The sequence below is a fragment of the Meles meles genome, chromosome 7 (assembly GCF_922984935.1).
Source record: "Meles meles chromosome 7, mMelMel3.1 paternal haplotype, whole genome shotgun sequence".
Lineage (NCBI taxonomy): Eukaryota > Metazoa > Chordata > Mammalia > Carnivora > Mustelidae > Meles > Meles meles.
The window spans coordinates 4,087,715-4,114,635 of NC_060072.1; the positions used below are offsets into that span (position 1 = coordinate 4,087,715).

A 26,921-nucleotide genomic window follows, 5' to 3' on the forward strand; every position below is an offset into this window, starting at 1 on the left:
TCAAGGTGCGCTCTGTTTTGTGGGAGGACCACGCACCCCCATTCCTGCCAACCACCGGACGGTGGGGGCGGCGTGCGGCCGGGGCGTGGCTACGACAGGGCCATCCTGTCATCACCCCCCACCCAGTGTTTCTCCCCAACAAGATCACACACAAGCAAATGAGTGACCCTCAAGCTGTCTCCAACAGACCGGCGGTGCTGGAAGACACTGGCATCTTCACACGAGTGTGAGCAGAACTGCCCACGCAGCTCTTCCGCGCTCGTCTACCCTGTGTCCAGCCGACTTTCCGGTTCACTCACCCCTGGCTGCACTCTGTAAACGTGTATTTAAAAAACCAACACTAAAATATTTGCCTTTTAAAAAATTTTAACACATTCAAGTAGTCATTTGACTTAACCGGTAACTCAGGAGAAACCTTCTCATCAACTACATCACATCCAGCCCTGTCACTACTGAAATTGAGCACACAAAGTTGAAGTTAAAATTTTATTTATGACCAGAGTAACATAAGATTTTTCATGCTTCAAAAAGAAAAAAAAAGTCTTAAGCAGGTCTCTGGCTTCTCTCCCACTCAGGACACATCCCAACCTTGTGTTTCCTGTTCTTGACCTTCCCTCTACCAAGGGGAGCTCCAGCGCCATCGATGAGAGTGTTGTGGGATTTGGCAAGAAACCACACAAAAACAGCAGCCTCCGAAAGGGAAAGCAAGCAGGGTCCCCGCCAGGGTCACAGTTGGAGCAGCGCCGGGCACGGCGCTTTGTGCCCAACAGACCCCGATTGCCCGCACGGCCGCAGGCTCTGCCTGCCTCGCTGACAACTGGGCTGGAGGAAGAGACTCAGAAGAGATGGACAGAAAAGTTGGACCTTACCCCATAGAATAAAAACTCGGAAAACTTGGACTTGACTCTCTAACTAAAAGCTGCGATCTTGGTCTCATGCTGCATTTGCCGGTTCTCAGCCAGCGGTCAGCAAGCGGACTCGGCCGGGAGGAAGCTGCCATCCGGGGCCTCCGCCAAGCTCGGGCCTGCCGTTCTCGGGAGCCGAAGTCACCAAAATTAGGGAATTCCGGAGAAGCCCACTGAGCTGGTCTTCTTCAAACACAGCGTTCTCGGCAGCAGGTGCCGTGCCTCCGAGCACCGGCTCCCGCTTCACTAGCCAACGACAAACACGTGTACGTTTCTCTACAGTAACAGACGTTTCCACAGAAAGATTAGAAAATTTAAGTGTCTAGTTTTTTTTTTTTCCTCTTTGGCAACTCCTGTTGCTTGGACAGTCCTCACCCTCCCCTTTTTATTAGAAAAACCACCTTGACGATGGGGGCGTGCGGAGCGGGAGCCAGGAGGCCGGGGCTGGCTGCCCACGGCGCGGTCCCTGAGGTAGCCGGCCGCCAGCCGCACAGCGGGCCCCGCCACGGTGCGTCACCTCCTGAGCAGCCAAAGCCTATGGTGGGATCGCACCGGCCTCCGAGGCCGCGCGGCCACACGGCTCGTTGGGGGGTGGGGTGGGTTCGGGGAAGAGAGCCCCCACGGAGTTCTCCGAACATTCCTCATCATTTGGGTTACGGCACTGCGGTTACAGAAGGCTGGTTTTCAAGTTGCAGGTTTTATTGGTTTTAAAGATTTCAAGACCCTCCAGCATCATCTGTTTCAACGAAAAAGAACAAAAAAAGGAACACGGAAATGTTAAACTTGGCTTAAAGGAGTACGTGCAAGAGGATCTAGTTCTGGAACAATCTACAGCTTTTCTTCCCGCTAAACGCTTTCGAAGTGACTCTGGACAGCAGCAACAGCTGCTGCCTAGACACGGCTCTGACTTATACACACCGTCAGGGAATCCCGACCCACGGGGGTGGGGGGTGCCCCTTCCCTTCCTAGAAGACTGTGGGGGTCACCCCACGGGGGCGGGGGGCCATGTCACCATGCCGATAGCAGGAGCCCACCGAAGGGCAGGGAGGAGCGCACTGTGGGACAGCCGAGCAGACGACAACTGGCCACACTCCTCCTTGCGCTCCGGCCCACGGGGACTCGGACAGCTTTCTCGAAGGCGGCGTGCCTGCCCAGGGAGAAGTGGCGGCGGCGGGGGGTGCTGGCACCGGGGGATGCCCTGGAGCCCCACCGGCTCTCCGGCCACAGCACCACGCAGCGCGGGCGGCCGGAGGACAAGTGCGCAGACGCAGCAGCAGCACCGTGGGCTGAGAACAGACACGTCTGCCTGCTTCGCTCAGTGGCCGAGCAGTCCCAGGCAGGCCGAAAGCAAAGAGCAGGAGAGAGGCTGCCGGAAAAAGCCAACTGTCCTGGAGGAAGCACTGCAAGCTCATTTCACTGTTTTCATTTGGCTTGCTTACAGACGTCCCTACTAGCTGAATTCCCACACCAAGTATCTGCCGAAGACTGGAAAGAACCTTACTTGAACTGCTGCTCCAACAGCATCTTCCCCCTACAGGGGCATGTGCGGGAGGGCCTGCCGCAGGGGTGCCTCAGTGGCCTCCTGCCACCAGGCCTACCTGGGGAGACACTGGGCGCGGCCGCTCCTAGAGCTGGCTCTCAGCGTCCCCTGCCCTCGGCGATCTCTAGCCGCAACAGACCATTTCGACAGCACGAGCTCCTTGTGCTGCGGTGGGAAAATGCCGCGTCCCAGGCCGCTCAAACACGCCCCCGAGCGTTCGTTTAAACGCTGAGTGACAGGTACCGACAGGTGACATGTTTCATAGCCCTAGACGTTCTCAACGCGCTATCAGCTGTCGGAGAGCACTGTGCTGAGATTTTCTTATTTAAAGGAATTAAAAATTAACTGTTATCTGAAAATCCTCAGTCCCAGTGTTTTCCAGAATGAAGTCAAGTCAGATACCCCGGGAAGCCCCTAGTGTCTCTAAAGATTTGAAAAGCTGTCACAGTCGCGGGGGCAGAAGATGCTACGACAGAAAATAAATGAGAAAGGAAGAGCTCCCGGAAATGGATGAAAACGCTCTCAAAATGAAAATTTAACCCAAAGGCCAGAACAGAATTCTGAGCATCCCCCAGAACGTTTTGGAAAAGATGAAGACTGAAAATGAACACAAGGACGTGAGAGAAAACGAGAGGCTGCAGGAATCACTCCAGGAGCTCCAAGCAGGACGACATCAAGGAGGAAGGAACAGAAGCCAAAGAAACACGGAAACCACAGTTAACCCGGAAACCACAGTTAACCCGGGGCTGGAGCAGCAGGGGGCGGAACTGAGCCCGGTGTGGAAAAAAGACGGCCGCCTAAACACGCCTTCGTACAGTGTCTGAACATGAGAAAAGATGATCCTGAAAGCTTCCAGAACAGAAAACAGCAGGTCACCTACAGTTCACGAGACCTGGGTTCGCAACAGACCCTTTCCCAGCAGGAACCCTGGACCCGGACACCGCGGAGTCCCTCGGAAAGCAGGAAGCAGAACCCGCATCCCAACCACGTGCGGAGGGGCAGGAGCACAAGACGACGCCCGCAGGGGCCCCGGGCCCCGGGGACCCGATGCCCCGCGCATGAGGCTGTGCCAGCCCCCGAGGGGTCTGCGCCGGGAAGGAGGAGCCGGGCAGCGGCGCGGGAGACCAGGAGGGCACTGGGGCCCGGCTTCACGCCCAGTCCACAGAAGAGCAGGTCAGGGTCTCAAGAAAGCAGGGCGGGCGGTGTGACCAAGAGAATGACACGTTAAAAACACTGTGAAACGTGAGTTTTTGGACAAGGCAAACAGAAATCTAAAAACTCCTCAAAAAATCAAGAGCAACAGCAGCGACACACAGCACACAGCACGACGACCTGCCCCCGACACTGAGGATGCCCCGCCAGTGACCCCAGCCCCGCCATGCGCCACGCACGTCGCTGGAGCAGGACGGGAAGGCGGGCACCGTTACTAAGACAAGCGCTTCTGTTCTCCAACCTGGTGACGACCCACAGGCAGGCCGGGAGGCTTGCTCCAGCGCGGGCCACGACCACGCGCCCAGTGCTGCCCCCAGAGAACAGGCTCGGGGCTGAAGTGGCTGAGGGGGACTGGGGACCGGGGGCCGGGGCAGAGCTGGGAGTCCCACCCGCGACGTGGGCAGCGAGAGATGAGGCGTGTGAGATGAGGCTGGGCCGGTGAGCTCCACCAGATCCTGTCCTGGAGGCCCCGGGCCTGATCCACTTGGGTAACAGGTTTAAGAACCAGCTCAGTCCGTGACGGAGGGAACAAGAAATAGAGACTCGAAGAGGTTTATTCTGGAGACTGAGGGGACGTGGGTCGGGACAGCGGGCAGCCCCAGGTGCCCGACGACACTGCTCAGTGCACTGGCCGTGGTCGTGTGGCGGACGCACTCTGTGAAATCTGCGGGCCGACCTGAGACCGTGCCCGCCACCCCACCACCCCGCCGGACCTCCCGACGACGTGGGGGCACCGGCAGCACCGTACCCGCGTCCGACTGCCGAGGCCGTTTGGAGACTTCCGTTCCATTCTCCTCCAGCTTCCTCTTGGCGCAGTCCTGACACGCGTTCCCTGAAAGACCAAAACCTCTACTTGCAAGCCGATCGCTTCCAGAAGCCACCCCGCAAGGACCCGCTTACAAATCTGACTGCACTGAGGCACTGGCCCGCGACCCTGCCGGACGCCCCAGGGTGCGCTTTGTCCCAAAGGATGGACATGGGAGTCACGGGTGATGGGGTGACTCGACTACAGGCGTCCTTCCGCAGGGCGACGAGCCAGAGATGGGAGGCGGAGCGCGACGCTTACGGGGTCCCTGCCACCCCCACCCCGCTGACTCGAGTGGACGGCTAGGCCCTGAGGCCCCCACGGGAGGCCACCATGGCCGCCAAACGCGGTCCTAGCCTGTGACTGTCACCAGCCAGAGCCGAGCAGCAGCACGCAGAAGACTTGTCTGGACACTCAGAACCTTCGCGACGAAGGCTTCCGAGGGGGCCGGGAGAGGCTATTCCAACACGGACCCGGGGCTAAAACACGACTCGAACCTGGTTCCAACTGCCCTGCAGCTCTTACTTGTGGGACGGGAAAGGACTTTTAGGTGCCAGCACAGAAGCCGGGTTTACGCTGCGCCTCCCCGCTGGGGGGGCACATCTGTAATCCCCGCGCTGTCGCACGGACCATTGTTAAGGCCCCACTGGCCCCCGTCTCCACTGGACGCGGGTCACTACAGCCTAGGGATTTACTGCGAGAAACGCTTTCACGGTTCTGCACTGGCAGGAAGATAACGGAACGTGGAGGCAAAAACCGGCTGGTAAAAATCAAGACCTGCTTTACCCAGCAGTGTGGTGCTGTCCACCCGGTCGGCATCTGGAGAGAAAGGAAAACAGTCAGCAGAACCAAACTTAGCGGCCTCCTCCTCCTCAGGCCGGCGGCAGGGACGGCAGCCAGGCCTGCTCAGAGAGGCACAGCGACAGTGACCAGGACCCTGAGTGCCAGCTCGAGCGTCCCGGGGGAGGGGGGGATAGGCCAGGAAGCGCCTCTCCTCTCCTCCACCCAGTGTCGGCGTGGGGACCAAGGGGTCGGCCTGTGGCTCCTGGCACCACGGAGAAAGGACACGGTACCCGCTGTCACTGTCAGGACCGCCAGTGCTGGGAACACCACCCTCTCCACTCAAGAGAGATCCTTCGTGAACGTTAAGTACAACAGCCTTAAGGACCCGGTCGCGAATTATCAATCCGAAGATCTCTTGGCCCCGATAGCCCGTTAGACCCACTCAGCTGCCGGGCTCCGGGAATGTGGCCTCGCGGGGCAGAAAGGCACCCAGAAGCCCACGCTCACGTGGGTGTCCGTGAGGCCCCGGTCCCCCAGGGAGCCACGCACGCGGAGGCAGGAGAGGCCGAGGGTAGGGGCAGGACGGGGAGCACCTCCGCCCTCTCCGGAGCCGGGCCCGTGGGCCTGCTTGGGACACACCGGATTCCAGTCCCAGCTCCAAAATGTCTGGGCACGAGCTGGACGAGTGACTCCCCTCTCTGAGCTGCTCTCACCATCGGTCAGATCACCGACTTAGTGGCCGTGGACCCTGGCACCGGAAATGGAAGTCGAAGAGGTGAAACAGCAGAGTGTGGCCCAGCAAGCGTCCGCCCGGCTCCTTCTCGGCCTCGGAGACGGGCTAGCGGCCGGACTCTGCTTTCCCCCGCGGACGCGCACCCGAAGCCGGCCCGCTGGCTAGCCCTCGCGGTTCTGACTGGCACTAGGGGGGACAGACAACGCTGCTGGACCCTGTGTGCGTCCAGTTACCCGTGGCCTTGGCACCCTCTCGTCTTTGAGGTCATGGCGGGCACAGGCAGTGGCCCAGCGGCCGACCCGATTCCCTGCCTGGGGCAGCGGGGCTGGCTTCTTGCTGTAATTAAATCCAGCCAGTCCAGACCTTTCCGCGTCTGCATCATCCATGTTTAATGACCCAAACTCAAAGCCGTTAACTGCCCTGAGTCGGGATGACCAATTTAAAACCTGCTCTGTCACCTTGGTCATTCCCGGCAGCTCCCCAAGAGCTGGCCCGGGAGAATTACTTGAAAAGGTGTGTGGCCCGCAGGGGAACGGGGTCAAGCCGTTCTGGTGGGAGCGTTCTGTGCCTCTGCAGCCTGAACTTGGGAAACGCAGCAAGGGGATGAGGGCGCATGAGGGCCCTGCACCTGCCCGGCTTCCGCGACCGCCCGCAGCCGCTGGCGGGCGCCGTCTCCTGGCTGAGGTGACCGCGTGCGCGGCGAGCCCTCGGACAGCGTAAGAGCCGCGGGCTGCCGTCGGCACAGCCCGACGCACTCACGTCCATGCAGATGTCACTGCAGATGTAGTCATCGCACTGACTACCCGACCTTCTCTTTGACACACTCGCCTTTTTAAGGGTCACCGGAGGGCCCGGGAACTTAGTGGTACAAGAATCACGTCTCCGCTGCGTTTTATGGTGTGTAAATTGCATCTCGGAACAAAAGGAAGAACGGGAAAGAACTCTCTCGGCCTCGCAGCTGGAGAAGTCGAGAAGGAAAACCCCTACCTGGGCTGCGCTGCCTACAGATCTGCGTGGCGAGGTCCTGCACGTAGCCAGGAAAGTTGTCAAAACGGTCCCCGTAGGACACGACTTTAATCCCATGCAAGAGCATGTCGGCCTGGTGCTTGAAGAAGTGGTCTTCGTCCTCCTTGAGCACCACCATGTAGTGCTCCAGCTCCACCTTGTTGGGCACCGAGTACAGGAACAGGGCCTGGAAGATCTGGTCCCGGAGCGTCTCTCCGCAGCCCACGAACAGGAAGGACTTGGTGCGGTACAAGTTCTGGAGGACCTCCTAGAAGACCAGCGGGGAGACTGCAGCGCTCGCCCGTACGACTGCGGGACCCTCGGCCCGACCGCCGGCGACGCGCCCACGCTTCAGAAGGGGCCCGGCGACAGGCCCTCCCCACCAGCCTCGCTGGGGACGCGGCAAGAGGGGTGCGCGCTCCAGACGCGCTGGTCACGTCCACCCAGCGCCGCAGGCGAGCCCGCGGGCCCGCGCTGAGCGCAGTCCCTGCTCGGCGCTCGTGGGAGCCCCCTCCTCCCCCAGGCGGTGTCACGGGCGCAGGCCCCAGGCATGACCGCTGTAGGGGTGCCTCAGAGTGCGGACAGCCTAACGCCCGCCGCAGCCAGCCATCTGGTGCTGCAGCCCTCAACCCGGCTCCCGGGGACTGGGCACAATTTTAAATGCTTAAAACACAAAACAAGGACCTTCCATCTGTTTCTGTTCAGAACTGTGCACACGCTCGGGAGCGGATGTGTCTCCACGGGTCACCGAGGGGAGCCAGGGGGCTGCTGTCAGGAGAAGGGGGTTTTCGGGAGTGAGGGGACCCGTGACAGTGACCCCAGGGAGCAGGGCAGAGAGAGTGGCAAAGATTCAGGGGGTCGCTCAGGCAGGCAACGGGGAGTCACTGCTTCAGACACCCGACACCTTACCAGAGGCCTGTGTCCGCCCCGGCCTCTCACAGCCCCCAACGGTCACCAGTCATTCGTTGGGCCACGCCTGTGCCATGGGCCACGGGCCAGCATCAGCCCGAGGACCAGAGCGCCTGACCCCTGGATAACCAGGGACTCAGCAAAGATACCGTGGTTTCTAAGGGCGCTAATGAAAGACTTGATAAAAAGCTGAAAAGCAGCTTTTTTCCGCTCTTCATTTTTTCCAGGATACCAAAAAGCTCCACCGAGAATGAAGCTGTAAAATGAGATTTTGAAAGCTCATTTGCCAAGCAGAGACAGGAGAGGAGGTGCCTGAAAGTGTGTGTGCGCACACACAAGCACGCATGCACGTACGCGCGCACACACACACACACACAGAGGACATGGCAGGAGTGGCCCGAGTGAGCGCGCACAGAGGGCACAGGGCCCCACAGGCCGCCCACTACACCGGGGCTCACCGTGTGCGCGCCGGCGTCAGTCTGAGGCGCCTGAAGTGATAGCTGAGAACAGGGCCAGGCGTGGGCACCATGGGGCGGGCAGGCCTGGAGGCCAAGAGACTACCCGGATGGCCACCAAGGAACTAGTGGCCACCACGGCCCAAGGCACGCAGCCAATGCCTAACGAAGGCGGGCCGTACCATTACTTCTGGGTCTTGCGTGACGTCCTTGTAGCCCGACGGATCCAGGACCATGCCGCAGGGGTCCGTGTACAAGCCGTGGATGTGGAGCACGCCGTACTTGATGTGCCCCCTGGCCCACTGCAGGACCTGCCAGGGCGAGCCGAGACAAAGGGGAGAGCGGCCGTTACTTGACGCAGGCAGACGAGGAAAACCTCTCACCTGGACGCGTGCCCCTCCAACCTACCCCGGAGAGAACAAGAGACCTGTCTCACTTTACACTGCCACCCGCAAAGCCCAAGGGCGACCGGGCTGCCGGTGCTCCCGCCCTGTCCAAGAGGACGGCGGGACAGACAGACAGCCGTGCAGAAACCACCTCCAGCCTGAGACCACAACACACTTTGAGACGGGTGATGCTCGGGGATTGAGAGGACGCTCCCTTCTAAGTGACACGTTGTGTTTTAATTCCTGCTGTGTGTATGTGGTGTTTGCACCCAGATAAAATAGATATGAAAAAACATCAAATAGTTCTACACTGATTTCATTTCAAGACCTAGAACAAAAGTCCTTAAGAGGAGGCACATTCCGCAAACTGCTCGTTATCCTCGTGCCGGCGGCCCCTTCACAGCGGCGGGTGGTCCCAAGGGCAGAGGGCGCCGGACAAGCGGACAAACCCCCGCGGCTTGGCGCGTTGGACCCAGAGAGAGGAGCCCACCGGCAGCTCGGCCCCAAGCCCTCGGCAGCGTGTTTGCACAGATGCTCTTCCCAACAGCAAGCAGGCCTCACAGTGGGAACAGGTGGCTCAAGCACGGAGAGCAGGTGTCCCCTCACGCGTCACTAACAGCTCAGGATAGGGTGTGACCCATCCTCGTGGGCCGTCCCACAGGCACGCGGCCGCCTGCCAGACTTTTGCCGAGCTCTAGGGAAGGAGCTGCTGAAGAGAAGCCCGGGGTCTGAGCAGGCCACAGTCGCATGCTTACTCGGGGCCTCACGGGGCACCATCTCTAGGTCTCGGGTTCCTGTGTGGAGGGCCTCCAAGCCCACCCTGAGGGCGGAGCAAGACGAGGAGGCCCAGTACCAGCAAGGACATAAAATCTTGAACAAATACGCAACAGACACAAACGTGTCGCCCAAGAAACACGAGCAAGTGGGGGAAATGTGTTCCGTTTTCTGGTGACACCACGTGTTCGCAAGACGCGGGAAGCGGACACTCTCCTGTGTGGCTGGGAGTATAAACTGCTACTTTCTGGAAAGCAATTTGCTAATTCATATCCTCTGCCTAAAATTCTCGCGCCCTCGGACCCCACAACTCTTCTGGGACTTTACCCTACAGAAGTCAACAGGAAGACACGGAAGCGTAAGGATTTTCACCAAAGCCTTCCTCATAATCATGGGAGTTCGCTAATGCTAAGAGAAGGACAACAACCGTCCTTCAACCGTGACACTGCCGCGTACAAGGTGCTTTCGAACGCAGCTTCATGACGGCAAAAGGCTCAAAGGCGAACAGCAAGGGAGAAGGCCAAGACGAAAACGCTACATATGGCATAAGCCCGACGCGTGAGCAAGGGCGGGAGCACCCGCGCTCCGCAGCACGAGGACTGGGGCGATCGTGGCCCTTCCTGCCCCCGCTCCCCGTGCCCCTGCCCCGGCCTGTAAGGAGTCCACGCACGTGGGAAGCCTGCCAGACAGAAGGCACGAGAAAGACAAGGGCGGGTGGTGCGCAAAGTCCGGAGACAGGAAAGGCATCACCCATCAGCCTCACGGTCACTAACGCGCTGAAAAATGGAAGCACGGGCCGCGCCCCCCGCAGCGCAGATTCCCCCACGGCGAAGATCCCCCCACCCCACTCCCGCCCTCAGCCCCTACCTTGGTCTTGTCCTTCAGGTCCAGAGACTCCATGGGCTTGCTCTGCTGCTGCCCGAAGATCTCCAGCAGGTTGTCGTAGTTGGTGGTCAGCACCTTGGTGCCCCGCTCCATCAGGCTGAGGATGGACTGCAGCACCAGCGGGTTCTGGATATGCTGCTCCAGGTTGTCGAAAATCTCCATCAGGCAGTCCTGGAAGAAGTTGGGCTTGGTGTCACCTGTACGCTACGAAGAGGCGGAACAGGAGTTACAAGGTGTCCTCGCTCCAGCGCCGAGCCCCGAGCTGCAGTATGCCGGGCGCTGGCTCAAAAGAAAGGAAACCCGGACTCGCCGAGTTTCCTGAAACCCTAGAGGAGGGACACAGACCACCGACAAACAGCAAGTGATACGTCCGTAGTGGCCCGAGCCACGGGGAAGTAAAGCCACGCGCTGCTGGGGGCAGGGGCTGGTGGGCCGAAGGGCACCAGGGAAGGCCTCTGATAAGGGGCGCTGGGGCAGAGAACTGAGGAAATAAAGGGCCTCTGAGAGTGTGCCCCACACAGAGGGCAGAGCAGGTGCAAAGGCACCGAGGCAGCGGCAGCACGGCTGGGTCCGAGGGCGAGCAAGGGCCCCCGTCACAGGACAGGAGCAGGGGGAAGGCCAGCAGGCGCGGTGCCCCGGGGGCAGATCGTGGGAGGCTCTGAAGACCACAGGAGACACTACAGATTCCCCGGAGAACACCGCACAGTCCCTGCTGCTTTCTCGGTCACTGAAATGACCGTCCCGTACCATGGCTTCTCCTCCACAGACCCTGTCCCATCTCGGTCATCCAGCCTCGGGTCACATCCCAAACCTATCCCTACCAAGGGCAGGACCCTTCCAGAACTCCTGGCTCAGGCTCCGCCCTCTGACCCTGCAGCACCCTGGCTCCCAGGGCCGTCCCACCCCCATGAAGACCCGCACACCACTGGCTCGGCGGCCATGGACCTGGGTCTCCAGCCCGCGGGCCTGACTTGTCCCATTCAGCAGTGACACCCCGTATCCGTCACTGCAACCGCCGCCCCAGCCCCGCAAGCTTCCTAGCTCGCCGCCCCTCCTGCGCTTTGCTGGATTCCTCGGGAGCATGGCTACAGCGCCCCCCCAGCCTGCCCAGTTCCCAGCCTGCTCAGCGGGGTGCGGGGAACCCCGCCGCCCAGACAAGCCTCACGTAACTCGCGTTAGGAAGTTTCACAAAATACACAAAGTAAAGCGCAGTTACGCGCCACGCAGGCGGGAGCGCTAACCAGGCCAGACACGCGTTGGCCTCGCCGGCCTCTTCTACAAGCGAACCTCACCCGAACGTGCCCCCCATGCCACCCGGCACCCCCACACTTCTCTGTCCACGCCCGGCCTCCCCCCTCCGGGGACAGGCCTCAGCACCCCATCTCTGAAGGAGCAGAGAGCCACTGCTGGAGGCTGGGCGGGACGCTCAGGGCACAGTCCCAGCTGCTCCACTCTGCGCCACGGCTGGAAAGCGGCACCAGACGCTGTGCGCACCTGCGTCCCCGGAGCCGTGTTTACCAGGGGGGCGGCGGGCCGGCCCTGCCCTAGGTCGCGGGAGCCCCGTATTAACAGAACAGCCCCACGGGGGAGAGCCATCTGGCCGAAAACCCTTCCCAGGCTCCAGAAAGCTGGGTACAGCCACGTGTAAAGCGGCCACATGGCTGCTATGCCTCCCGCATCAGGCCCTGAAGGGGAGGAGGCAGGAGCTGCCCCCACGTCCCCCTGGCCGGACAGGCACACCGTCCCAGCTCCTGCGACCTCACAGCACGAGGCGGAGGCCACACCAGGAAGATGGCAGAGCAGCAAGACGGGGCCCGGGGCCCCAGCACTGGCAAGACACCTGCTCTCCCGCGGCTGCTGGCCCAGATGTTTTCGTGGAAGCCTACGGCTGGGTGTCTTTACAGCAGCTAAACTCTCCCAGGCTCCCCAGCGGCTCTGCACACTCCTTCTCCTGATTTCTGTGCAGCGTCTCCAACACCGGCCCCCCACCTGACTCTCAGAGCATGGCTGTGCTTTAACGAGTCTGGAAGGAGCGAGCGGAAACCTGCCACGGGCTTCTACCACGTCCCGTGGCTTCCCGGCGGCTGACTGGCCGAGCAGTTGCCGGAGGCGGACCCCCACAGCTGCACCAGCGCCCCTGCCTCGAGGGCACCCCTCGGCGACGTTCTCCGTCCGTCCTCCCCACACATCTCCTCCACCTGCAGACAAAGCCGCTCTAATCTCTCCCATCCTCAAAAGCCTGCGGAGCCGCCGTCATCTAAAGATCCGTGGCTGGCCCGCTGCCACCCAAAACGCACCTCGAGAACATCCCTCCGCCCACAGCAGGGAACCCCACGGCACGGCGACAGGGCAGACACCGTCATGGACGCCCTGCCCAGACTCGGGCTCTGGCTGGCAGGGGCTCCTCGAGGAGCCCCCGTGCGCCCGGCACGGCCACGGCTGTCGCAGGGACTAGTCTCCCGGACGCGAGACCCCCCCAACCCCCGGCTCATCCGCCGCCGCCCTCTGCGGAGTGTGGGGCCCGACCAAGGCTCGTGGACGCGTCCGTGGCGGTCACGGGTCCACCCACAGGGTCCAGAAGCGCGTCCCCCGGGGAAGCCGGAAGCACCTGTGAAGACTTACAGGCGACATCTTCCGGATCAGGTCATGCGCCACCACCAGCAGGTCGCGGTCCTTCGTCACCTTGCGGCGGAACTCCGCCACGTCCCCCGGGTGCAGAACCTCCAGCTGCTCGGCCGCCTCGATGACCGCCTCGATGCAGCCCCTCCACGAGCACAGGGCAGGGATCCCGGGGGCCACGGCGGCGCTGACGCCCGTCCCGATGACCAGCAGCAGCTCCTGCGGCTGCTTCCGGATGAGGCTTTTCAGGAACTTTCTATTTGAAACGATGGAAGGGGAGAAGAGAAGTCACCGCGGCGGTATCGCCGCCTCAAGGAAAGACGGCGTCCGGGAGGTCCGCGAGCACGCGCGGAGTGTGCGGGCAGACACGGCCACACACGCCCTCCGCTCCTGCACGCCCCGGAGGGTGAAGCCTGCGCTCTTCCCTTCCGCGGATCTCTTGTTCGCGCTCTGCCCTCGCCCCGCGGCGGCCTGGGGACAGGCGCGTCCTGCTCATCTTGAGGCCCCCGGGGTGTTAAGCGCCCGCTGAAGCGACATACGTGGGAACAAAAGCGCGCACGTTTAACTCCTCTGAAGCTGCCGAGAGCCTGTAATACCAGGCATGATGACAAAATGATCCCGGCTTGCAGGGACAGGTAAGGCAGTTCCTGGCTGAAGCTGGTTTTCTGCCTCTGATGCCCCGAGCCCGGCTCGAGCTAACACCTCCTTATCTAGCATCACTTTTATCAAGAACCACCGCGGTCCCCGACGGTCACCGGGTTCTCCAGTGGCGCTGGCATGCCTCGTCTCAGACGGGAGCCCGGGACCACGTGTCACTTGGAGGCCAGGTGACCGTCACTTCCCTGGGCAAAGAGAAGACTGCCTTCCGGAACACTTCTCACACGGAAGCGAAGAGTGGCGGCAGAAGGCGCGAGCTTCCCTCCTGACACAAGTTCTCACCCCGCGCTCACCTCTGCAGGCGCTAAACGTAGCACCCGAGCAGACGGACGACAGGGGCCATAGCTACCGTATGACAATATCCACCCGGGTGGAGGCGCAGCTGACTTTATTTACCTGGATTTTTGTTCACTTCTGTTTGTTGTCTTTTCCGCTGGATCCATCTGTAAATCCTAAAGAGAAAAATCAGTCAGAAGTGACTCCCATTTCCCAGACAAGTTTTTTATTAGTACCACGAAGAGAGTTCAAGCTGGCATTAAAATCAAAGGTCCTGGATCTTTATTTAAATTACAAAACCAAACACATGCTTCCAGAATGCTTCCTAAGCCACGGTTCCCACCAACCAGGCCAGCCAAAGCCTCAGATGCAGGTGGTCAGGAGCTCTGCCCCAGAGGGGAGACGAACGGTAGGGAAGGCACGCCCCGCCCAGACGGTACAGGGGGCTCAGTGGTGGCTGTCCCCTCGCCGCCCCCTTTATGTCTCCACTCCAAAAGGGGTTCCAGTGGACACGGACACAAACGACTTTTCACAGAAGGAAGAGGGGCAGGTGGCCGGATGGAGCAGAGCCAGGAAGCGGCTTCTCAGGGGCGTCCGCAAGCCCCACGGGGTGCAGTGTCCGGCATGGGTGGAGCCCAGCCCCACTCAGCAAGCCTTCCGGGGCGCCAGCCCCCTCGCTGCACTGAAATCCGGTCAGAAGAAACAGTCTAAGTAAAAGTTGATTCTTAGCTTATGTAAAACAAGAACTGTAAACCAGCTAAGTATTGCCAAGCTATCTCCGTAGTCTACAAATTTTGCAGAATAACTTTCGTCCAATTTCAGAATATTTACTGTAAACAAGGAAATACACAGAAAAATCAAGTTGGAAAGGCCCAGAACCCTACTGCCTATAAGCAAGGACTGTTTCGAACATTTGTATATGGCCTCTAGATGGTTTATATTTTCCCCATCATTTGCGTCCAAAGGTCACAGCCCACTTTTTTCCATGTGTTATATTAAAAGCATTTCCTGGGGCGCCTGGGTGGCTCAGTGGGTTAAGCCTCTGCCTTCAGCTCGGGTTGTGATTCCGGGGTCCTGGGATCGAGCCCCACATCGGGCTCCTTGCTCAGCAGGGAGTCTGCTTCTCCCTCTCCTACATGCTGCTCCCCTTGCTTGTGCAATCTCTCGTGTGTGCACACACACTCTCTCTCTCTCTGCCAAATGAATAAATAAATAAAATTTCTCTCTCTAAAGAAAAAAAAAATATATATATAGCACCTCCTGACAACCATCTTTGGGCACAAAGATTTTTCTCCATTTTGAAACTATTTTTTTAGGAGAGATTTCTGAGAAGTAGAATTGCTGAGTTAAGGAATACCGTAAAACACTTCAGTACATATCGGCAAACTCTCCAGAACAGTGCTCAGCGGAACATGTGGGTGCCCTGACGGACAACCACCTTCCTGCACGTGCGGTCTTGTTGGTTTTTTTTTTTACTCTCAGATGGTCACCAGAAATAATTTCCCAGTAAGTAAACAATGCTTAATCGCCCTATGGCATCATTAGATTTTAGAGCTACATGGAATCCTAAGAGTATCCCCTGACAATGTGCCCATGATGGCATAGACGCCTAGAAACAACCTCCGGCCGCATCCCTGCCCCGTCCCTGCCCCGTCCCTGCCCCATCCCAGCCCTGTCCCGGGGAAGGGCTCAGAGCTTCCTTCAAACTCCCAGGGGTGTCCCTGACCTTTCCCCAAATGTTAAGCAATCTCAGTCCAGAGGCAAGAAGAACACTGCTCCCAGACGCCTGTCACCTGCGCAAAGGGAAAGGCCCATGAAGTTAGGGCCACTTTTCCGCCTTCACTCACCCTCCTTCCTGCTACAAAGTTACTCTCAGAGACAGCAGGGTAAAACCTCTCGTGTAACCTACTAGATATTTTTGAAGGACAGTAACAAATACGGGGCCTTTCCACTGCTTTCAGGAGCCCTGGCTGCCGGCCCTGAGATTTCAGTGGCTGCCCAACCATTCACCCAGCCCCGGTTCTAACAACTACAGGACGCGCGTTCTCGCCCACGGCCGGGTTCTGGAAGCCCAGCGGCTCCCACCGGTCCGGCGCCGGGGTGGGGGCTCGCTGTGCTGAGGCAAACCGCTCAGGCGCTGAGGTACTGGCGAGGCCGCGCTCCTAACCTCCCTGTCCGGGCAGAAGGTGAGACCCGCGCCCACGCGATCCTGGCGGTTGGGTTAGAGTGAGATGCTCATCAGCAGACGAATCCAACCGCCCCTGGCCCTGCCCCCCAATCACGCACAGCCCCGGTTACTCCTGCGAAGGGCCCTTTTCTCTCCGGCCCGTCTACCCAGCACCGTGGGGCATTTTCTAAATGGTCACTGGTCCACGAAGACTTCAGAAACGCCCCACACCGGTTCCACAGGAAAGACCTTTCAAGAAGTCTACCTGTGGTTCTCTCGATTCTTGTGCAACTCTGGGCTTGCGGGGACCCATGCGGGACCCTCGTGCCAACCAGGAACCCAAACACTGCATTTACACCCATCGGCCGAAGGTATGAACAACTCAGACCCCTGCGGGCTACACGTAACTCCAAAACGACGTGACCTCCAGTTTGCGGAGCGCACCTCGGCCCGGGGGTACCGCACGCGCACGCGCAGATCCCGGCGAGCCCTCGTACACGGCCTGCGGCTGGCTGTGAAGACTCAGACCTCTCTCTGCGCCCGAGCCTGAGGAAGGTCACGAGCTGGCTCCTGGACGGCACTTCCAACGGAAGCCCCATTTCCAGCGGCCAACAGGCAGAGAGGCCTCGAGACCTGCGCACCGCTGTCGCCTTTAGGAAGCAAGGTCGCCAACGGGGAAGCCCCCAGTGAGAGAGAGGCCCGGTGCCCGCAGGGGAGGAGTGTGCAGACACGCAGGGCTCATGTGCGCGGAAGACACGACCTCACTTCCTGTTCTGTCCGCAGAGTTGGCCTCTCAGCCAAAGCTCACCGGAACCGAGAAAGATCCCCCACGAACCCCTTCTTCTGAAACCAAGGGCCAAACAGGAGATTTCCAAAGCGACCAGGGCCAGATCCCAGATGTTCCGGCAGGACGGGAGCCCTTGCCAGGCCACTCCCACACTCACCGCCACTCTGCTAAGCCAACACAACAGCAACAAAAGCCTTCAGAGACCTTCAGAAGCTGCATCTTCTGGTTTCCTTGGTGACCGTGCCGTCACCACAGTTGGCAGGCCCAGAGCCAAGTCATCATAGCAACCCGTTTTTTTTCAAAGACCTAACAGCACTTTCTGAAAGCAAACTCGGGCCCCAGCACAGATCTGCAGAAGCAGTTCTGTCGTTTTCACCTAAAGCCATGAATGAAAGTGTTCACGGATGTTTTCTTCAAACCTGAGATCCCGAGTGTTTCATGAGCTGGCCTGAGAACAGCCAAACTGCCTTCTCCCACGAACCCCCGGCATCCAGCGCGAAATAAACGTTCATCACACTGACTCCAGCACAAAAGAGAATCGACCATGAACACCGCCCCACGATTTACAGCCCACAAAACAACTCCCTAACCCCACCACGCCAGACCGCTCGTGACCTCGCCCTGCCATCCTGCCTCCTGCTAACCACGCCCGCCCCTGCAGTCCCAACACTCCTAACTCTGTACCTCATCCTGTGACTTCTCCAGCCAAGGAGGGATGGACAAGCAAGCAAGCGTCTGGTGAGTGCTTTGACTCTGGGGCCAGCTGTCTTGGCACTCGGCCCCGAAGAGCACGGTCTCACCTCCCGGGAGGGTGAACGGCCTCCAGGGAGGTGCGCAGGGAGATGAGGCACACCGTCGGGCAGCCCGACACCTGACCCCCCAACACATCAGGGGCAGCCTGGGGCTCGTCGGTGCCAGTCCAGCAGCCAGGTCACACACAACCGCAGGAGATCCCAGGGAGGCCAGCCGAAGACCCATGAAACCAGGCCCAGACGCCGCCCCACAGAACTGACCTCTGTCTGGGACGCCTACCGCCCCCACTGTTCTCCGCTGCCAGCAAGAGCACAGGACCGAAAAGGAGGACGAGAAAAGCACCAGAGAAGAATGAAAAGGAATGAACTGCTCGGCGAGGGCTCGAATCACACTTTAGAGGGGGAGGGAGAAAATGTCGGTCAAGAATAATCTTAGCATAGGAAAAAAGTTAAATTGAAAGTAACCACTTTCTATTACAAATTATACTTTCACTTTACAAGCACAAGCCACAAATGAGAATCTGTGGGGTCCTCAGAAGTATCTTGAGAAAAATCTGTTTACATGGGTTCCATGCACTCTGAGCGGCGTGAGAGCAGGACAGGAGCGCTCTCCGTGTGGCACCCGAGGACAGGGAAGAGGGCTGAACTGAGACAGACGTACACACACAATACGTTCCTCGCACACAGCAGGGGAGGGGATGCTGCAAACATCTGCCGAAGTTTCCAGATGTTAGCTTCTACGTCACCTGTACTCGATCCCTAGAGTGATGGAATGAGACGCTCCCAGAACACGTGGAAAAGTCCAACACGGGTCCCTGTGACTCTAAGTGCCTGGCAGCAGGGCCCGCCTTTGTAGAACATACTAGCAAGCGTACCACGTGCTACTGTTACCCAGTGACCCACGCTGAGAAATGACGCATCTGTGTGCTGCTCACAGAAGACAGGAGACTTGGAAACAGAGTGGATCCTTCACCGGGGGGGACGGGGGACAGGTAAGGGGCAGCCCGCAGGGTTGAAAATCTGCATCTAACTTTGGACTCCCCCCAAAACTGAACTACTAATAGCAAGAAGCACAAGGGATCACTTTTTACTGAGACACAAAATTTACGGAGAGAGGACCCGTTCGCGGGCAGACGTGGGCACACGGGTTTAGGCAGACAGGGCGGTCCTCGAACTCGCCGCACGCGCAGCGGGAGGGAGCCACAAAATCAGGCCATCCGACAGGATCACTGCACAGTTCATTTCAACACCACCTCCCTACGTCCGCTCACATTTTCTCTCCACTGAGAAGTCACGTACAGTCTAAATTCTGATGTTGAACTTTTTTATGATAGATTTGTGCAGACTTTACGGTAGTAAATGCTAAAATAGACTAGTATCTACAAATACCTTATGCATTCATGACACACCTAACTTCTTCTCAATGTTTTAGTTCAAGGCTGTGCAGCTCGTCCGTTTTTTTCAAAGTGTCACAAATCTCAAACGTCCAGGAGATTTACTGAAAACGATCTGTAAGTGGACCCACACAGTCCAAACCCGTGTCGTCCAAGGCCAGCTGGAGTTAAGTGTAAGCCACCGCCCCAGTGCGGTTCCTGAGGACTAGAATGTCTTACAAGGAGGCCAGGCTCCAGCTGCTGTACTCTCGCTCCCCCAAGCGGGCCTGGAAGCCTGGGAAGCACAAAGCAAGCCTTTCCTGGTGCAGCTCCCTGAGCTCCCGACACCGAACCCGGTGGTTAACACCATCCTCCCCTCTTAGTCTGATAGGATTCCCACAAACTGCCTTTTTCACAGCAACCGGCTGCCCATGTAGACTCGGGCATAGAAGCAGAAATCACTGGGTCACGGGAGCAGGTTTTCAAGGACAATGGACAGCCACACTTCCAACCACCAGGGAACCATCTGGAAGTGGTAACTGTGTTTCTGGCGTGTTTGGTTAGCATGACTAGGTTCACCTGATCTGGAAACAAGGTACAAACGGGCCACAATGAAGTTTCCAGAACTGCAGCCCTGAGACCACAGCAACTGCAACAGAGGCGGGCGGGGGGGGGGGGGGGGGGGGGGGGGGGGGGGGGGGGACGACGGACGACGCCACGACACCACCACAAGGAAAACAGGAGATCTGGAGTCAAGACAACGCCACCCCTTCCCCAGCAGGGACACCTCTCTGAACCTGCTTCCAAACGGGTCAGCTGGGAATTCCACCACCCACGCCACTGACGGCTGTGCAAACGTGGGGTGCGTCCACTATCCTGAAGGTTCCCAAACAGCTGTTCCCAAACGTTCCCAAACGTTTCCCTGCTACGAACTACCGGGGCAGCGGCGGCCAGCCCTGGCCATCAGGGGGCTTCCTGTTCGACCTCGCACTCGCTCAGCCCCGGTTCTGCTTAGAGCTCCTCCCAGCCGCTGCTAACTGGGCATCTTTAGGATGAACGATTTTTCTTCAGTTTACAGAAAACAGAAAACCTTCATTTGAACATGGGACATTGAACCAATCACTTTCTAAAGGCAGTCAAAAGAAGTTACGACAGCAAAAAAAAAAAAAAGCTTAATTTTAACAGTTATAATGTATTCATTTGTTTCTTGCAACCAGCGCCTCCAGACTGACCTGGGCACGTGTCCCAAAGGAAGAAGACAACAAAACCCGCCGCTCATAGGAAATGTCAAAGTCACGGTCTGGTTCCAACGGCCACGTTCATTACTGACGCTGTCCGTAGCCTCGTTAGATTCAGGGGACAGTACTCGGCACTCTACATGCTTCATCTCACTTAATCCCAACGCTGTGACCTTGACCAAGTGGTCATCATGGCTGCCCCTCTTCTGGCGAGGATGACAGCAAACGCTCCCAGAGGCCGGTCACCACGGTAAATACGGTCCCGCGCACCTTTTCCTGCCGTGAGTGTGGCTCAGAGCAGCAAACACACACACCTGACATTTCACCGGGCGCCCGCCAACCGCGAGGGTCGTCTGCTTTACAGTTTGTCCATCGGATGTTCCATTAACTCAGACACGTTCCTCAGCGATAAGGCAGTAAGGGTAAGACACACCCCCAGGAAGGCCAAAGGCGGGCTGAACCACCAGCGTTTAGCCATCCCGAGAAAAAGATGTTCTAGAAAGTAAACCTCTAATGAGATGTAACATTACAGAATTCTAGAGCTGAAGGGATCCAAATGGTTAGGGGATGCCAGAGGCCCTAATTTTAGAGAAATGAAAATGGAGACTCTGTGAGGCAGTGACTTAGTCCCAGCTCCCCCCCCCCCCCCCCCCCCGAGGACTTAGGGACAAGCTAGAAACTCGCTCCTCGCTCATGGCCCCTAACCTTCCTGGGCACTCCCTGTTCCCCTGTGAGTCCAAAACTTCATCTAAAGCACTCGTTGCAACTAAGGCATCTCTTTTTACCACCAAATCTTCACAAATAACAAGCCATGGTGTTTGGCTGACCTAGTTTCACCTGTTTTCTTAGGGGGCTCCTTTTCCAGAAATGCTAAAAGCAACAGTCGCCACAAAGAAGGTCTAAGAGGCAGCAGGCAAAACCACCAGCTCCCAGCAGGTTTCTGGTCTAAGCTGGCTCTCCACCCCACCATCCACCGCGATATCAGCAGGGAGAGACCAGACCCGGAGGGCTGGGCGGGAACAACGCTGCCTCCCACAAGGACTTAACTCTCCCTCCAAGGAAGCAGGTTCTCTAGGAAAAGGCCCAGCAGTAGGAGTTAAACAACCCCCTCGCTGGTTGTACTACTCAACGCGGGCGTAGCTTACTCACTCTGGGATTCTTTCCTTTGTCTGTAAAAACGGAATCTTACCTCTCGTCTCATAGGGTTGCTGGAAACAGTAAAAGCGTAACGTTTGAAAGAACACAGCCTAGAACAGGATGCTTCCCCTGACACCCTGCATGTGACTGGCTGTCCTTCCTGGACTGAATCAGTTAAAATTAAAAAATCTAACAAATCCAGTTCTTCAGTCCCACCAGCTTTATTTTAAGCACCTGAGCGCTGCACGAGACGAGTGCCTCAGGGAACACAGACCCAGAACACTTTCACTACCACCCAAAATCCCATGCCCTCGGCCACTGCCCGTGTCCTCACAACTTGTGTGGACACTGAGAACCACCACACGGTCTCAGGAGGGACATTTCTCCCAGGACCCATCTGAACTTGCCTCTCCTTCAGGGCCCCTAAGTCCAACCTCCACACCCTCTATGCTGGTCCATCTCTACAAACCTGCCCCTTCATGCTACCCCCGCCCCCGAGCCATGGGTGCATCTCCTGCGTGGGTGCTGGGCTCTCGGTGACACACACATACATGCAGTTACCCTGATGAGGCCCTTGGGACCACCCACCCTTTGGACAAAAGGACAAAACTTCTCCTACAGGGACCGGTAAGTTCCACAGTCAATTTCCAGGCAGCAAAGTGTAGGCTCCGCCAGGAAAAGGCTGAACCGCCGTCTCCGGGGTCCAGACTTGAGGAGGACACCCACGCTTGAGGAAGCCACGGTGTCCACTGCCACGACCCCGGTCCAGGACCCTCCCTCTCACCCAGCTTCCTCCGGACAACAGCCCCCACCCCGCCCCACCACCACAGCCAGTGAGTTTTCCTGAACACAAAACCCATCTCCCTCCCCTCCGTAGGCCCGACTCAGTGCCTGCATCCCGACTGCCCTCGCCCACCCCTTTCCTTGCCACTCTGCGTCCCAAACCCTGCCCTCTGCCAGACTTTCCCATTTCCCCATTCTGGTCTCCCTGGAATCTCCCTCAATCCTCCCCACGGACCAACTCCTACCTTCCTTCTGCCCTGAGCTGCTTCGCCATCTCCCCAGGAGAAGCGGTGATCCAAGGAAGGACCGAGGGCATGAGCCTCGGGGAACGAAGCTGGATTCACCCCACTTAAGAGTCCCTCTAATACTACCCTTAGGACCTTTTCATTAACGAGGCAATACATCTCCAGCTGTTCCCCAGGGCGGTTTTGTGCTGTGGCCACACTTGTTTCCAAGATCCGCTATGCTTTGTGGCAACACCTCTCTGCCTTTTCTCACGCTCTCTCTCTCACAAACACACACACACACACACACACACACCACCCCCCTCCCTGGAATGACTGTGGCAAACTTCTCAACCTCAACCTTCAAGCCCAGCGCACCTGTTACCCGGCCGCTTTGCTCCCCTTCAAAAAGCCCTCCGGGACCACTTCCTGGGAGCTGGGCTCCCACCCCGGCTGGGCTCAAGGTCACGAATCGGCTGTTATCCCCGGGGGTGGGGGTGGGGGGACAATTACCCACCTGCTTCACCCTCCCCAGTCCACCCCCACCCCCCACCCCCGCGTGGGCCCTGGCAGCAAGGACTTCGGCGTCTCCAGCTCCAGCGCCAATTCCTGGAAACTACTGGGCATTCAGAAAAAAGATTAGCTCCAAGAATGAAAACATCAAGCCAAGAGGGCAGCCTGAGCGCGGGACTCGCCCCGACCCTCTCACCTGCGCCGACCTCCCCCCCGCCAGCTCAGACGGGTTCTCCACTCCTCTGCGGCGCCGCTGGAGTCTCACCGAAGTTCAACCCTGTCCCTGCTCCGGCCTCGGGGCAACGGTGAACACCCATGAAACGTGGGGGCCGAGATCACACCCCTGCTCCGTTACAAAGGGTCAGCCGGTGACCGATGGGACGCCCCCACTTTTGTATTATCATCAGCAACTTCCACCCCCAGGGAAGGCTGTCGTTGATGCCCCTGGCGGGTCCTGGACCTCGGGTTTGGGAAACCAGCCTGGAGACGAGCCGACCGGGTCTGGACGCTCGGAGCAGGAGGTGGAGGGGCAGGGGGAGCCGCGGGCGGGGCGGGGGGGTGCAGCGGCCTCGGGCTCTGGGGGAGGGGGCGCAGGGGAGAGAGGGCCCCGAGGGCCTGCGCTCCCGGACGGGGGAGCCGGGGCGGGCTCGGGGGTCCCGGGCAATCTCGGAGGCCTTCGGGGGCTCCGGGCGTCTAGGGGAAACCCCGAAGGGCTTCGGGGCTCCGGAGCCCTCCAGCGGCAGGGGCAGACGGGGCCGGAGACGGCGACCGGGACTCGGGGACCAGCGGTCCCGACGGGCGTCTCGGGGGGACCCCGGGGAAGGCGGAGAGGGGTCCCCGGGACCGCAACGGCCCTGGGCCCGGCCCCCTCACCTGCGGGGCCAGCTCCCGCCGCCGCCGCCTCCCGCTCAGCGGCCCACCTCACCTCCGGGTCTCGGGGCGGCGCGCGCTCCCCGCGCTGGGCGGGGCCGGCGGAGGGCGGCCTGCGGGCGGAGGGCTGCGCGCGCAGCCGGGGCGGGGGCCGGAACGGGAGCGGACGCCGCGCCGCCCTCACCGCCGCGCTCCCCTGGGCCGTGGCCTCGGCGCCGCCGCAAAGCCTTCCCCCGCACGCCCGCCGTCGCCGCGCGGAGGTTCCGCCGCGAAACCAACGGCCCCGCCGGGGCCACGGCCCCGCCCCCTCGGCCGCCGGCCCCGCCCCCAGGGAGCCCCGCCCCCCTGGGGCTCCCCGGCGCAGACGCGGTGGAGGGCGCGCGGAGCGCTCGCGCTTTCGAACCGGCGGCGCTGCGCGTCCTCGCTCCTCGCGTCTGCAAAATGGGCGCAGGCGCACTTCGCAGGACGCGGCGAGCGTTTCCCGGAGGCCGGAAGCGCCGCTCGGCTGCCGCGCCCCGGGCCGCTCTCCGCACCCTAGGCAGGCGCTGCTGGCCGAGGCCTGCCCACCTGAAGTCGCCGGTCCCGTCCCCAGCCCCGCGCTCCGCTCTCTCGGGGCCCTTCGCACGCGGAAACTACGCGCCTCTCGTCTCTCTCCCCGTCCCCACGTGCGCCCCCGGGTCCGCAGACGCTTGCACGGAGCCCGCGGCAGGTGCTGGTGAAGGCACGAGCCCCCCGCCCTTGCGCTCCCCACACGCCGAGTGGCCCCGGCTGCGGTTCGGTCCCGAGGCCCGGGGGTCTGTCCGCCTGTGCCCCGGGGGCTGCGTCCGTTGACGGGGCGAACTCCAGGTCACGCGTGCGTGGACGCGGCGCAGGAGCTCGCGGCCGCCCCCCCGCCGAGGGCCCCGCCTTCCATCCGCGGCTGGAAGTTTCGCTGAAGAAGACCGGGTTGGATGGAAAACCACTTCCTCCCGCAGCCTTCCCGGATCCGCCCTCCCTGCCCAGCCCGAGCCACGGAGCTAGTGATTATTTCTTCTCTCCTCGCATAGTTTTCCCGGCCTGGTCTCACAGTTGATTGTTATCGCCCAGCCCAGCCCAGCCCAGCCCACCCGGGAAGCTTCTGAGGTTCGGCGGCCTGTGAACTTCCGGGGCCCAGGGCACTGCGGGGCACGACGGTGGCTTGGGAGGAAACAAGGCGAAAGTGGGCCCCCTGTGCGGTGCGGGGCACTCACCTGAGCCCTCCGTCCGGTCCGCGTCCCTTCATTCAGCCCTGGGAGCTGCCCCCTTTGGAAGCGCCATCGTGATGATCTCGAGACAGAAGCAGCTTCTCTCGGGGTGTGGAAAGTTCCCGAGAGGTGGTGCCACCTGGCAGCCTGGAGCGCTCTCGGGGTAGATAAGGGGCTGGCATGGCGCTGGCTGGTGGTGTGCGTGTCCCATGGTGTGGTCGTCTGTGTCCTAGCCTCCTCCCAGCTGGCGCGAGCGTGCCTTAGCGGATGTTGGACAAAAGAGTGAACAGGTGTGTCGGCGAAACCCCGAGGCCCAGCACCCCCAGCCCAGGGACCGACTCCACTCATTTCCGGAGGGGTGGTGCTCCGGTGGGCTCGCAACAGGGCCTGCCCAGTGAAACGCTGCCGTTCTTGGAACGCACCGGCTTTTGTGTGCGTGTGCTCACTGCTGTCTATGGAGCGCTTGCTACATGCCACGTCCTATAAACTCTCCCTGCACATTCTCATCCTCCCAGTCACCGTACCCGGTAGATATTATTCCCCTTGAACAGACTGGACAACGGGACTCAGGCAGGCCAAGTTACAAAGTGGGGATAGAGAAGAGAAGGCCTAAAGTCCCAGACGGGGTCCCCAGGAGGGGGAAACAGAAAAGACACCACAGACCAGCCAACAGTCCTTCCATCCCGGAGAAGAAGCTGTTGCCTTACTGCGTGGGGAGGCCGACACCCCAGCACACAGACGCAGAGCATCTGGAGGGGGGCAGCTGGGCGCTGGTGTAAGAAGCCAGACATCCAGGCGTCGTACACCCTGGACCACACCTGCCAAGGACAACACCCGTGGCACATACACCCCCTCGCCCTGTGCATTTGTGTCCCTGCATGACGCAAGCACGCTGGAGACTCTCCAATGGAAAAGGAGCTGATTATGCCTTTTGGACACTCCCTCCCCCGTCCGTTTCCTGTAGAAGCCCATGCTGCTCCTGCCTGGCAGCAGGTAGGGCCGCGATGCCAGCGCTGGACAGAGGTGGGGTGTGTGTGGCTAGTGGGATGGTTCTGCTGGCAGGAGAAGGGACGAAGGGAGCTTTGCAAATGCACCTTGGAAGAGTCCGTCTGGCCTTTTCTCTGCCCCGTCGCCACTCGTGCTCATGCCCCAGCTCAGACCTCCTTGATGCTGACCTAAAAGTTCGCAACAACCTGCTGTAGGGTCTCCACTCAGCAATCCACGTCCCCCAGCCGTGCAGCTGTGATATGGCTGGGGGACCGGCATGGCCACTGAACAAATAGCCACTGTGCTAGGAGCTGAGGACGTGGCCGGAGAACCATTGCCTGAACTCATGGGGCTGACAACAGGAGGGGAAGCAGGCAGTAAACACGCCTGTCAGGGAGGGACGAGGCTATAAAGAAAAGGGAAGTTGGGTAAGGGAGGACCCCACAACGAAGATGAAAGAGCGATGCACAGACCAGGGAGAAATTTGCAAGACACATGTCAGAGCAAGGACCCGATCTAGAATACAAAAACAACGTATAATAAGACAACCCAGTTTTCTAGAAACTTGAACACATGCTTCATCGGTGTAGCTCTGTGGACAGCAAATAAGAACATGAAAAGACGCAAATCAAACCCACAATGAGACAGCACTGCGTGCCACTCAAACGGCCAAAATGAAAAACACTGACCTCACCGAGTGTTGCTGAGGGTGTGGAGAAACGGGAACTCTCACGCACGGCCACTGGGAACGTGAAGTGTTACAACCAGTGCACACCTACCAAAAGGCTAAAATAAAAACGAGTCATGGGCGCCTGGGGTAGGGGGCAGAGCGCTCGGTGGGTTAAGTATCTGCCTTCGGCTCTGGTCATGATCCCAGAGTCCCAGGATTGAGCCAAGCATCTGGCTCCCAGCTCAGCAGGGGC

At 59.6% G+C, this 26,921-nt stretch overlaps 1 protein-coding gene across 6 annotated transcripts; it reads right to left on the bottom strand.

The window, feature by feature from the left end:
* Window positions 1-472: 472 nt before the first annotated feature.
* FAM118A (family with sequence similarity 118 member A) lies at window positions 473-26,850 on the bottom strand. 6 transcript variants are annotated; one of them, XM_046011413.1, is made up of 9 exons: window positions 25,018-26,850; window positions 14,065-14,120; window positions 13,015-13,267; window positions 10,375-10,563; window positions 8,530-8,658; window positions 6,966-7,251; window positions 5,240-5,281; window positions 4,406-4,489; window positions 473-1,641 (listed from the first exon to the last, which is right to left on the bottom strand). In XM_046011413.1, the coding sequence occupies exons 1-9, from the start codon at window positions 25,357-25,359 to the stop codon at window positions 1,622-1,624; spliced, it is 1,401 nt and encodes a 466-aa protein (XP_045867369.1). In that variant the 5' UTR covers window positions 25,360-26,850; the 3' UTR covers window positions 473-1,621. The 6 variants fall into 6 exon arrangements, with proteins under 6 accessions (XP_045867369.1, XP_045867366.1, XP_045867367.1 ...); XM_046011410.1 differs by having other exon boundaries at window positions 10,375-10,596; window positions 25,018-26,834; XM_046011411.1 differs by having other exon boundaries at window positions 5,249-5,281; window positions 10,375-10,596; window positions 25,018-26,829.
* Window positions 26,851-26,921: the final 71 nt, after the last annotated feature.